Source organism: Pyrus communis, chromosome 4 (genome assembly GCF_963583255.1).
Source record: "Pyrus communis chromosome 4, drPyrComm1.1, whole genome shotgun sequence".
NCBI lineage: Eukaryota > Viridiplantae > Streptophyta > Magnoliopsida > Rosales > Rosaceae > Pyrus > Pyrus communis.
Genome location: NC_084806.1, coordinates 12,254,981 through 12,269,189, shown reverse-complemented (window position 1 = coordinate 12,269,189; position 14,209 = coordinate 12,254,981). Strand labels below are relative to the sequence as shown.

The following is a 14,209-nucleotide window of genomic DNA, read 5'->3' as shown; positions in this document are numbered from 1 at the left end:
TTAGAATACGATTCACACTCGAGAACAAGGACTTTTCCTTGAATATAGGGTACGAAATTAGATGCAAATTATATAGGGTCTGATCAACCATTTCTCTATAAGCTGCATGCTAGTGACACGCAAGTTTTGAAGCCCATCTCTTTTTACCATTCTCAATAGTTATATGCTTTGAATCTATTGTCCTTGTATTGTTTGACTTTCTGGAAGCTATCCAAACAAAAGATCATGAATCCACTTGAGGATATATAAAATAAGATTTCCCTTAGTTATACAACATAAAAAAGGGGTAAATTACAGTAAATTTAACATCTTTATTGGGTACTGACATATTACAAAAGTCTTAGTAGGGGAAAAAGAAAACGAAAACTACTGAAATTAGGGTTGTTTTGTGGAGTTAACATGCTTAGAACTTGGAGGTTTCGTTTTAAGCACAGGATTGCTCTCAAAGAAATTTGTAGGCCGAAGCTCAAATCCACCGCTTAATGTTGGCATAATTGGAAAATCTTCTTGGCAAGGAACATGATGAAACCCCACGGTGTACCATAACACTATGTCCTTATTTTCAATCTTTCGGTTCCTGCACATTTTCACATAATTTAGAACAAAAGAAATGTACACAAACATACGTCTAAAATTGTTACACTCAAATATACACATCATTTGGTTTGCGAATTTGATTTAAAATTTTGTTCTCCTTAACAGTGTCTATAATTAAATAATATTAATTGTTTAAATATACCTGAGGCTCCAAGTAGCCAGTGTTTCTTCTCCATGGCTCCGATCAGCATATAGTCCTCCAGCCCATTTTTCAAACTTGTTATAAGGTGTGACCCATACATTGTAATTGGTAAATGCACCTCGGATTTGTGGGTAATCATCGTCGCTTAAAAGTGCTTTTGATATTGACCCTGGAATTAGACGATAACCGATGCTGTTTCCAGGTTTGGTCTTCTTGTTAGGGTTTACCACAACCAGCTCCGATGCCTTCAAACCCAACTGAATTTTTGCATCCGATTCGGTTTTAGCTGTCTCACTTTCAACTGTCCAATAGCTCTTTCTAGGTGAGTTCTTGTCTGTCACTCTTTTGGTCACCAAATTGTTTTTGACAAAGGAGTTGGCTTCACCATCCACATCAAGATCAAGGTAATAGGTCAAGAAATGGTCGTGGTACACCCCAATTGTATAATCTGCTAGCAATGTACCATAAGCATCCTCCTTTATTTGACTAGTGTGAGTGTAATCTGCAGCCTTCACTTCTAGTATTCCTGTTAAGCCTACCTGTTTGAAAAAGAAAATGGTTTAGCTGCAACGCAGAAACACCTAATGACAATTTATTCACTCCTCCATGTCTACTTTTTCTCTGAATTATTATAAAAAATGAATGCATGGTCACATTTTTAGAACGCTCGTGTCAGGTCCCTTTCTTATGTATAATCTTATGCCGATCGATGGCAAACAAATTAAAATACTATCCATCTTTATCAATTATCATACCCCAATTTTGATGGAGCCGCTTGGCTTAAATTCCCAGTCGAGTATGTAATCGTAGTTGCCAACAGTTGCGACCATCCTCACTATCAAGCTCAGTTCTGGCCTAACCTCCGTTATCTGTAAGACCAAGATCTGTCATGTTAGAATACAACACAGTGGCAAACAACGTCGGTTGAAAATTCAGGCATAAAATGTGTAATATAATTTGAATCAGAACTAAGAACTTTTAACAAATATTATATTTTAACTAGATAGTGTGTGTCACCCAACCTGCAACGTGGTAGGAAAAGTTTTGACTCAATTTTTTTCTCCACATGTTAAGAAAATGCTAGAATGGACCACACATTCAAACCATGCATGTTGCATCGGCTAATAGCATGACGTAACGCGACAATTGATATGTTTAATTAACAATCAACCATAATAAATGAACAACTATAAGAAATACAAGAAAGGACTTGTTCAAATTGAAGTTAAAAATCAATTTGATGCCCTACCAGTTCTCCATGAATTGAATATTCAGTGTGACGCCACATGACACTTCCAGACTGTTGCTCAAATATGCAAAAAGCATTAGATATTTTAACAGGAGTGCCATCCTCCCCAGCGTAGTATGCATCCAAGAACTCAGCATTGGCAGGGCAATCAGTCAAGGGCTCAAGTGGCATAGCCAGTTGACCAAAACCATATTCACCGGCATCAAAGAAGGTCTTGTAGTACCATTCTTCAGTTGGGTCCATGTACGGCACAAAAAGCTCGGATACGAACGCTCTGTATAATACTTGACGATATGTAGCCTTTTCTAGATCGTAGATTGATGCCAACGAAATTATTGGACCAGCTCGAACATCAAATCCCAAATGGAAATCCCAATTAGCCCAGCTGAATGAATATTGGACTTATAAATCAGAAAATAATGAGTGATTGTAGACAAACAACATAATGAATAGAAGGTAAGTTAAAGCTAAGCCTTAAACCAACATGAATTTTGGCTCCAAAACTAAAAATTAATAGTATAGTCTCCACCTCCATGTTCTTTGTTTTTTGTTTTAAAATACGAAAAAATTATTGTTAGTGTTGGCTGTCGCGATCACATTCTGATGAGAAAAATAGAGTATTGGCTTTTGAATTTTGATTCAATTAGAGTTTGGTGTATAAACTAAAAATTTTTGAGTCATGGCCTCTAAGCTTGTCACAATATAGATCAATGATTTGTTTTTTTTTTATAACTCAGTTAAAATTTTCATCTCTTTTTTTTTTTTTTTTCCCCTTGTAATCCTTTATTTCAGACAAAAATTTGAACAGTGTTATGCAAAAGAACTAAAACTCCACATTGTGACAAATTTAGAGACAAATACTTATAAAATTTTAAATTATGAACCAAAATTTCAGTTGGGTCAAGTTCAGATCAATACTCCAATTTCTAAATTTTAAGCCTTGCGTAGGAAGGGGGAAAAATCAAGCACTGGTAAAGCTTAACCTAGCGGCTTAACCTAGCGGCACCATAATGGTCCAGATGGATTCATAGTGGTCCAGATGGATTCATCTTTAGGACATGCATCCTCTCCGGATCTATGCATCCTAATCTTAGGGATCTACCAATTTAGGTCATTTAATTTTGATCCAACGGCTATAAACAGGGGTTCATTTTAAAAATTATAATAACTTTAGCCGTTTGATCAAATTTCAATGGCCCGGATTGGTGGATCCCTAGGATTAGGATGCATGGATCCAGAGAGGTTCCATGTCCCATCTTTATGCATTAATATAGAGTAATATTAGGAAGATTAACTTTTTTAAATCAACTTACAAACTAAATGATGTGTCACAAATAAGAACAAGCACGTTAATCGATACTTAATTAATAATTCAATCATCTCCAACCACATCATTTAATTTATAAATTTGGTTTAAAAAATTTAATCTCCCTAATATTATTCATTAATATATAACCATAGTGGTCCAGATGGATCCATCGTTTTCCTTATTTTCGAGTCAATAATTCCATATTTTAAAATCAACAATTCAATACCATGCGGCACCATAACAAGACAATGAGCTTCAATCTTTAAGTCCATTATGGACAAGGACTCACCAGTTGACAAAGATGTACAATACACGTATACATTAGCAAAGGCGGAGGCAGTAACAGTTAAGGGTGGGCTCTAGCATAGGGAGAATTTTAGTCATTTAAGGTTAAAAATACTGATAATTTAGACTATTATATTATTTTTAATTGTTATAATCCATCCAATAAGTAAAAGTTTTGCAAAATAGGATTACTTATAGAAAAAGTAAGAGTTAATAAATATTACATAAATTATTTACTTTAATCAATATCAAAATTTATTATTATTATATTTTAAATACTACACACGATGACACACACGTCTCAATAAGTCTTTTTATTTTATTAGTTTATAGGAAGTAGTCTATAGTGATTAGTTTAGATTTCCTAGGAGTAGTCATCCGATTTTAAAAAATAGATTTAATATTTTATTATTTTAGGTTTCATATGAGTAGTTTATTTTTTATTTTTTGACTTTTGGGGTACAACATTGACGATTTTTCACTTTTCAGAAAGCCTTTGTCCCGATGAGAAAGTTTATTAATTTTTCTCATCAATAGGTAAGTTTCTGACCATTTTATTCTTATGTCTTGATGATTTTATTTGTTTATTACTTTAATTTTAAGAGTTTTTAGAGTTCGTACAATGGTACTTTAAAACAAGACTTCGCAACAAGATAGAGAATGAATTTTTAGTAGATTCAATGGTTGTGTACATTGAAAAAGAGCTTGCCGAAAAGATTGATTCAGAAGAAATAACAAAGGATTTCAATTCCATTAACTTGAATAGGTACTTTTTCATTTATTTGTTAAATTGTTATGACAAGATTGATGATGTATGTATCTTTCTACAATAAGTTGCAACTTCAAATGTTTTCTTTGTTAAATCTAGTTGAAACTTGCTTTATTCATAGTGAAATTTCTTACTTTAAATTATTACTTTCAGGCTTGTTATTGTGTAACTTTATGTAAGTAATAAAAAAATTTAACCATTTGATCTCCTCGTAATAATTTTAGTTTAGCCCACCCACCAAATAATTCATGGCTCCACTATTGTACATTAGCCAAGTCATTGCCGGCATTTGTCTTGTGATTACATAGTCAAGACTCAAGGTTGCAAATTTTAATTTGTAATGTCTAATTACAATTCTACGCCTAATTTGTGGAATATTTATCGTTCAAGTTTGTTGTCATATGAAAATTCTGGGGGACAAACCAACTAGTCAACTAAAGTCAAGAATAATGATTTTAAAATGATTGAAAGTGTTTTTAATGAAATTTTTTTTGTATCAATTAACAAAAATGCAAGTGAATATTGCAAAAACACTTGAAGTGCATTTAGCAAAGTTTTAGAACCCAAAAATATTTTATTTAAAAACACTTTTAGTTATTTTAAAAATACTTTCAAATAAATTCTTAGAGTCATTGTTTATTTCAAGTGACATGTCGCTACTACATTGTCCAGAGAGATTGTTCTTTTTGTCAGTTTTCTAAAAGCAAACCCAACACTTAATTAATTGAGGCTAACTGGCCCATACTCATTTGGGGCACTTTGAATGTGGTCCTTAATTACCAATTTTCTTTGATTCAAATCTTCGTGGTCTTTAGTATTTTATCAAAATTCCTAATATTAATGTAATAATGTATTTCTATGTAGATTATTATATTTTTAACTTAAAAATGAAATTTGTAGTTATTTATATTAATGAGATTTAAAATAAAACCTCATAATTTATGGGATTAAAAATAAATTATACTTTCCAATATATTTTGTGTGTGTATATACACATGGGTACGTTCATAAAAACTAACTAAAAAATTATTGTACCAAATCATTGGTACATTTTTCAAAAAAAAAAAAAAATAGAAAGAAAGAGATATTAGGCTTAATAACATTATTAAATTTCTTTTATTAAACTTGACATAGAAACATTCTCAAATCAACGAAATAGAATGTACCTATATAAGTTCACAAATGGATTAGAGAAAATATTAAATGCATTTTATATAAATAAAAAAAATGGGTACATTTTATATTAAAAAGAGGTACATTTTTCATATAACAAATTGGTATATTTAAATATGGGTACAAATCAATTTTTTTTATATAAATTTAATGGGTACAATCTTACTCTAATTTTATTTTTTATATTTTAGAAATGTTTGAATTGAAAATTAATTAGTAGTTTAATAAGGGTGTGAGTTTTAAAACTCTAAATCAATTACTAATTTTTATTATAAAAATTATGTAACTTACATGTAATTCATTAATATATTAATGATCGGAACTTTGATCAAAATCTAAAAACTAATAAGGTCTTAATCAATGAACATTAAATACTAGAGACCGAATACTAATTTTTCATATTCATTTTCCGGTCCACCTTCATTATCATAAGTTGGGGTGTTTTATTTTATTTTTATGAAAATAATTTATGCAAGGTTTTTCTCTTTTATATACCTTTTTTGCGTCTTTATAAGTTGGGGTTTCTTTACAGCCACAAGTCTGAATTGAACAAGTACTAACAGAATTAAGAGGAACTGTTAAACTTAAAAATGGTTTGTTGAAATGAAGATAATCAACCTCTGTGCGAAATTTCTTGTGATCACACATTTCTCTTAAAGTAAATTCACGTAAAGCTAACCTTATTTTGTGCCCGTCGATTTTGAACCCGGGTCCGTTCGGTTGCTCGATAACGAAACCATTCAGCGGCGGACCGAATGGCGGCTTCTGCTTTGACAGCCGATACTCCGTTCCTTCAGCCTTCGGCATCGGAAGCCTAGACCTGTCATAATACTCCACTATTTTCATTTCATCAAGATCAACCAACAAAGATACTCCCTCCAAGGGCCTCATGTACAGATTAGCCGTGCCCTCTTTATAAAAAGACAGAATTTTGATAGCTCTTCTACTATGCTTCTCCCCAAACCACCCAACTGTAAACGTGGCACAAACAACGTCGGACAAGTTAAGCTCCCTCTTCTTAACCGAATCGAGAAATGGTTGATAGGAAAACGGAAGTGCACTTGCCGCTGTTTGTTCGTCGTTGGTGAGCATAGGGTAACCATCATTTCCACCGTAAACTTTATCGGAAATTATGTAACGATTGGATAAATCGACCACGAGCTCGTGGGTTTCTTTGTGGAGGCGTGCGATGACAAAGGCTCGTCGAGGAGGGGGATTTGATTTGGTTTTTGATGAAAGCCATGATTGGAGGACTGGTTTGTCTGGCTCGTCTAAACCTATGTATTGAAAGGTTAGGTTGTGTTTGAGGCCAGATGGGTATGATTTTTTCACTATGGTTCGGACCTTTTTGAATTCAGATGGGGTTAAGGGATCTAGTGGGTGGTGGCTTGAGATTATTAGGGAGAAGGTGAAGAACAAAGGGAGTAAGAAGAGCGTTAGTTTCATAGTTGAAGCCGCCATGGCTTTCCTTGTGCATATCAAATAAGCGAACGTATCAAGCCTCCATAAATAGTCCGTTTCTGGTCATATTTTAAAAGGAAATTGCTAGTGGTATCACATTTTTTTAACAATTATATGATGTGACAAATAATATGTACATGTCAATTAATAAGTAAGAAATGATAAACGCACACCTTTTTTAGCATATTAGTACCCACTTATATTTAATCTTGACCATTAATCTATTTGTCTTATTCAAACCAATGACTAGAAAGAAAAAGTGTATGAAAATCATTCTATTAATAAATTTATCTCATCAAATGTTGGTTACATGTGTCAATTGTCATTTTACGGGTACATGAATATGGTCAAACAATGTGGTCTCTCTTGTTTATAGTCCATGGATTTAATGTCTTACAAGTAAAAAAATAATTGTTTAATTATGAATAAGACATCTTAATTTCTCGTTAAATGACTAATTGCAATCGATTGGTTCCACTTCAGTGCAAGGATGTAAACTGAAGAAACTCTAGTGTCATCTTTATTGGAAATTTTTGGAAGATTTCAAGATGTAAAATTGTTTACTTTAGTCTTGAATTCTCACCACATTAAGTTCTGAATTCCCACTTTTTAAGAACATTATATATTTTGAAAAACTGAGCTAGCTAGAATTACGATGGAAAGATAATCTCCCTGGTAGCTAGGGTGAAAATGTGAATTTGGAGGGTTTGCCTCAACATTCTACCTACTCGCGCTAATTTGGAGAAAAAAGAGATGGCGGTGGACAATATTTGTATTCCTTGTAGCTTGTCTTTTGAGTCGGCACTACATGTGTTTAGTGATTGCCCATTTGCCCAAGCGGTATATTTCTCCTTCCATTTGAATTTGGGTCCAAGGCCTCTGGTGCATTCCTCTGTGTGTGATTGGGCGTCTTCGTGTGTTTCTTCCCTTCCTACTAGTCAGCTGGCTTTATTCCTAATACTCATTCATTCGATTTGGCGTGCAAGAAACTCTCTGCTATGGGATGCCAAAGTTGAAAATCCGGCTTTGGTAAGTCATTTAACCAAAGGAAGAGGACCATTAACGACAAAGTTTGGGACTGGAATTGGGGAAGAGAAGGCTTTGAGACAACGAAGGAGGTTGGGATAGACCGGAGCCGAAGAGGCATACATGTTTTCACGCTTCAGAAAATTCAACAACAGTGAAGGCTGACGAGTATCGGCTCTGCCAACAACAATGAGTTTCATTAGTTGGAATTGTCGAGGGCTTAGGAACCTCCAGACAATTCATTCTCTGAAGATATTTGTTCTCACTAAAGTTCCCACTGTGCTTTTCCTATGCGAAATGAAAAGCTCAGTTCAATACATGGAGAGGTTGAAAATACAGCTGCAATATGATTTTCTTTTTACGGTCTCGAGTAGAGGAAGGTTTGGAAGACTCTGTGTGATGTGGAAAAATGAGGTTAGCATGTCCTTACAAACCTATTCTTCTAACCATATCAATTTGGAGGTTGGTGGTTTGAGGGATGCAAGACATTGAAGGATTACTTGTTTTTATGAATATCCTAAGGAAGCGAAAAGACACAAGTCATGGACTTTGCTCGAACAACTCAAGGCAAATGCAAACTTGCCGTGGTGTTGTTTAGGGGATTTTAAATGAAATTCTAAAAGCCAACAAGCAAGAAGGGGGAGACCTGCGTAATGAGCGACAAATGCAGGGTTTCTGCAATGCAATGAATGTGTGTCAATTGATTGATTTAGGGTATAAAGGAAACAAGTTTACATGGGAAACAACACGTGGATGAGGCATAAGGGTTAGACTTAATCGGGTTCTTGTCAACCAGGAGTGGATAAATTTATTTCCAAATGCTTCAGTTTTTCATCTCAAGCCAAACTCCTCAGATCATATCCCGCTGTTACGTGATTGGGAGGCAAAGTGCATATTAAAGTACAAAAAATCTTTCTGTTATGAGGAAGCTTAGACAGCAAGGGAAGGATGTACAAAGGCTGTAAAATTGGGGTGAGCTGCTAAATTTGAAGGCTCGCTGATGTTTCTAGTTACGGAAAAAATAAAGGCCACTCGAGTTCAATTGATCAATTGGGTGAACCGTGGACATCGAAGACTCCCTGCCAATATTGTAGCAAGTGAGGATAAGTTGAATAGTCTCTTTGGCCAGCCTTTCAACGATACCACCATTGCCCGATGGAAAGAATTATAGAAGCAACTCCACTATTTACTTGCTCAAGAGGAAGCCTTTTGGAGGTAACGATCCCGAGAGAATTGATTACATTTAGGTGATCAAAACAATAAATATTTTCACCAAAAGGCGAATTGAAGGCAACTAAGAAATGGTTTACATGGCCTATTTGACGAAAATGGAGATTGACATGACGACAAACCCAGTATGGAGAATATTATTATGAATTATTTTACATTGCATTATTACTGTAGTACTTGCTTGACTCAAGACCAATTTTACGTGTATGTTCACATTGCACCATTACGCTCACTTTTGATTCATTGTTGGTGTAAGCCAATACTAGTTGCTCTTGCATCTAGAACTCATATGTGATGTGCTTATCGTCGGCTTCATGTTATGAAGTACTAGCTCAAGCATAAATTATTACACACAACCTCTTCATGTACCTACTTTTTGCATAGATTTGTGTCTTTGCATTTTAATAAACATATTGTGGTACATTGTTGAGATACTTGTGATTTATTTGTACCCTTAGTATAATTGCTTTTACACTATTCACTTTGGTTTTCATACTTACAAAGTATGATTTTGGAAACTATATGCGTTTATAACAGGAGGTTACTATTTTGAGAAAAGAAAATGTTTTAGTACATCCTTATTTTTGCATGCTCACACTCTATGTTTTACATCCCTTCAGGACTTAGTAAGTGAATTATATGGCTAGCTATTGATCACTGGTGGTTCTGACATCCGCTTCAATTAATACAGGAAATTTATTTCCTGTTAAGTGTAAAATATTCTTCATACCCAGTATGAGAATATTCTTTTTTCTGTTACACTTTTATCTATTCTATGACATTGTATGCATTTTAATAAGAGTTCATCACACTACATACTCTCACACTAATTTAATTTAGTTTCAGATTTTGATTATAATTTACTCGTACTTTTTACACATCATATGCATGTTATGATTTCGTTACTTTCCAGATGTCAGTCATCATGCCTCGATCTTGGTGTCCTTTTTAATAGCCGGATTGAGGTGTTTCACCTTTTGAATAGGTAGCGGGTAAGACCTCTAATGTTGTGAGTGGAATTAGTCCTAGGCGCACTAGATAAGACTTAAGAGTAACTAAGAGCCAATTAACATTATATTTATCTTTCTCGAAGTGATTTGCTTTAACCTTGTTACCAAACTCAAGTTAAAGTGGGACCAAATATCACTTTAAGATAAAAGTATTAACGTGTTTCAAAGTCTTTTTATTGTCTAATTCTCAACCCTGTTCTAACAGTGACAATCGAAGCATATGCTGGACTTTGGAGGTATCTTTAACTCGATATACTCCAAGGGTTTTGTTTTTGTGTTGTTGAAGCACCCGATCTTGTTTGAATATTTCTGCAAGGTCGTGAAGTCGCATTCTTAAATGTATTTCTTTCAGTCTTTTTTTTAATGGATGAAATACTCCGATCGTAGCGAGTATTCAAATGTCGATCTAACTTCATTTTTCAGTAATATATAAACACCAACATGTGCCCTAGCATACTATTTGTAATGAATGAGTTCCACATTGATAAGAGAAGAGATCTTGCATGGGCTTATAAGAGGTTGGGCTAATTCCTATATTGTTAATTGGTTTTGTAGTGAAACCTCAACTTTCTTCATGGTATCAAATCAGGTTGTCTCACGTGTGAAGCCAAACGCGCTCCACGTCATCCCGTTGTGTTGTCCATGTGTTAGGCTTGAAATTTCGCCACACATGAGGGGGCGTGTTGAGAATGAGTCCCACATTAATGGGAGAAGGGACCTTGCATAAGTTTATAAGAGGTTTGACTACTTTTCATATAATGAGTCCTACATTGATTGGAAAATGGACATTGCATTTCTTTATAAGAGGTTGGACTATTCTCCATATTACCAATTGGTTTTATGGTGGAACCTCAACTTTCTTGACTATTTGATGAGCAAATCTAACCAATGAAATTGGTGACCCTAGGTCCCTAGCTGTATTTTAAGTTTGATCATCGACCTGAAGAAAACTTGTGGCATAACTTTGGACAATGATTGTCTGCCTTCCCACTTCCCGTGCCCTCCTGTTTTGTGTGATCACGGTTAAGCCACGTCAACATTTTATATTATTTTTTTATAGAGATAAGAAGACAAAAATGCATAGTAATATAAAATGTTTATATGGCTTAATCGTGACCACACAAATAGAAAAGCATGAAAGGGCACTGAAAATGAAAGGGCAGATAATCCTTGTCTAGTAACTTTTGGCCGGAAAGTAGATATTAGTCAATAGCTTTAGTCATTGATTGATATCATTGATTGATCTGGCACATGTTTCATAATTTGTGGATTAATTAATGTTAAAGTTGCTTTTCCGAATTGTAAATATGATAATACTTAGGTACTCATTTGTAAATTGCAATGCAATTATTCACGGATTATAAGATATGCTAAACACAATCTGCTTGCGTTTTCAATTGTTGCATTCATTAATCATATTGCCTAATGAATAAAACAACTAAAATGCAAATAAGGAATCATAAAGGAAAAACATCACATTGACCGTCCAAGTTTTTGTTTTATTGTACTACAACTAGCTAGTTTTTGGTCTGCATTTAGGCATGTCCACTGTTTAGATGGTCAGGAGGAATTGTTCTAACTTTAAGAACCGGACTGTTCTCAAAGAATTGGTAGGCCGGAGCTCAAATCCACTACTCAATAGCGTACCACATGACTATGTCTTAGTTTTCATTCTCTCTATTCATGCACACTGACAGCGATTAAAAAAATTCATTACAAATTTCTATATCGGCTCGTCGACGTAATAATGTTAGAATGATCACGTTTGTTTAAGCACATAAGTTGACAAAACCATGGATCAAATACAAATATACAATTTAATCGCCACCTTACACAGAATATTGGTCAGCCAAATTAATATGATTAACTATGGTGTTCCCTAAAAACAAAAATATCTTGATCCCTTCCACAATGTATATGGCCTTTTTTAAATGATTTGAAATATTCAAAAGCATTTTTGACAACTTTTGGAAGAAAACGTAGAATTGTTAAGGGTTATCATCTGCAAGGTTTTTATTATTTCACGAAGCTCTTTTAAGTTCTTGAGGAAGCATTTCTAAATATTTTTCCAGAAAGTACTTGTGATTTACCTTCTAAATATTTGACATGAAGCGTTTTCGGTGTAAGTGTTTATGACCAAATTACGTATCTTTCTAAAAATATTTTCAAGCAAGTCCAAAATACCATACCTGAGGGTCCAAACTGCTTGTACTTGGTAAAAGCACCACGAATTTGTGGGTATTCATCCTCTAACAAAAGGGATCCTGCAATTGACCGTGGAATCAAACGATAACCAGTTGGATTCCTATGTTTGGTCCCTTTATTAGGATTTAAATTTTGAAATAATAGAAGTTTAATCTTGTTTTATTTTATTTTATTTTATTTTTTTGGCTCATCAATCAACTTGAGGACACAGGATGCCCAAAGCGTTTAAAAAAACACCATTTACATACTTAGTTACAGTCATTAACATCTTTATAGGGTAGCAAGTGGTGAATTATTAGTTGATAAAGATTTCATTTTTCAACTTATTACGTTCGAAGTTCAAATCTTTTTCTCCTCTTAATTAGGTTAAACGTAGTAATATCATTGCCAACGAAAGTTAGTTGAGTTACTAAAGATCGTTCTCTTCATTAGGAAAAGGCCTAAGTTCGAGTCCTGTGTTGACGATCCATTTTGGTGGGCAATTTGTAGAACTCCTCTATAAATCCTCAAAGAAAATTGCAGTATGCTCTGGCACTGGGTTGAGGCAGCATCTCTTCCCCTTAAATTTTTGGAAAATTTTATTTGAATCCAAATAACCTGTTTTTACACCCAACTTACTTTAAATGTGAAATGACTTTATTACCCTATTACATAATTATCATCAAGTACAGGATAAAATTACAAGAAAAATAACCGTTACGTAATTTTTCTCCCACGTTTTGTTAAAAACCCTAAGACACTTTCATATAGAAAACAAGCTCTTTTTTACAGATAGATGGTAATTTTGAAATTTTGAATCCTCCAATTAAAGTATAAATCTATTTATATGACATATACCAACGTTATAACTGTTAGTTGTATAAGTTTACCAAGTCTTGTCTTGTTCTTTTTGGACACCATTAGCAAGTCTTCTACTTCTTAATTACATAACACGATCGTAACATCGTGCTTTATTTTTGTTGGATTACATATCCAACTGCTACTACCTAATGAGAGTTGAAGATTCTAATAGTTAGATAATAGACAATATTGATTAATTATGTTTTTTATGTGTGCATTCGTATGATATCATACTGATAATATTGGTCTTTGCTCTGCAATCTAAATTCTAAATAGCCAAACCAACAACAGCTACATACTTTGTGTCATTGTTTTTGCATGCCAGCTCTTTTCATTTGATTTTGATCCTTTATATTTTAAATAGGTGTAAAAATAAGTTTAACATTTTTGAATTGGATTTGTGAGAGTGGTTAGGTAGTAAGTTTAGGTTTAAATAGATATTAACAATTTAATTAAAAATAATATTGGTGTAAAGAGTGGAATTGGATCCCATCTGGATTCACTTTATGGGGATCTTAGGGATCCTCACATCTTAGTTATTCATCGTGTATCATGCAGTCAAAAATCATTTGACTGTTTTTTTATTTAAAATTAAACACAAATAGTATCTGACGAAAACTGACCACACAATGTACAATAAACGGCTAGGATGTGAGGATCCTAGTGGATCCGGAGAGGATCCTCTTCTGTAAAGAGTAAGCTAGATGTAAAAAGAGGTTAAATGAGTTCAAATAAAAATTCCTAAATTTTTAAATAAATAAATAAAAAAGAAATAAAAAGTAGCATAATAAATCGTTGAAATTAAAATATTAAAAATCATATATATTCATTCCTCATTTAAATATCCAATCTGATTGTTAGTGACCACGGAGAACAGGGTCAGCCTAGTTATGGACTTCCTTGGTTACATGTA

General features: G+C 33.8%; 1 protein-coding gene across 1 annotated transcript; it reads right to left on the bottom strand.

Annotated features, from left to right (window-relative positions):
* Window positions 1-221: 221 nt before the first annotated feature.
* LOC137731635 (amine oxidase [copper-containing] alpha 2, peroxisomal-like) lies at window positions 222-7,069 on the bottom strand. Its single transcript, XM_068470801.1, has 5 exons — window positions 6,204-7,069; window positions 1,989-2,373; window positions 1,495-1,608; window positions 740-1,278; window positions 222-577 (listed from the first exon to the last, which is right to left on the bottom strand). The coding sequence occupies exons 1-5, from the start codon at window positions 6,983-6,985 to the stop codon at window positions 376-378; spliced, it is 2,022 nt and encodes a 673-aa protein (XP_068326902.1). The 5' UTR covers window positions 6,986-7,069; the 3' UTR covers window positions 222-375.
* Window positions 7,070-14,209: the final 7,140 nt, after the last annotated feature.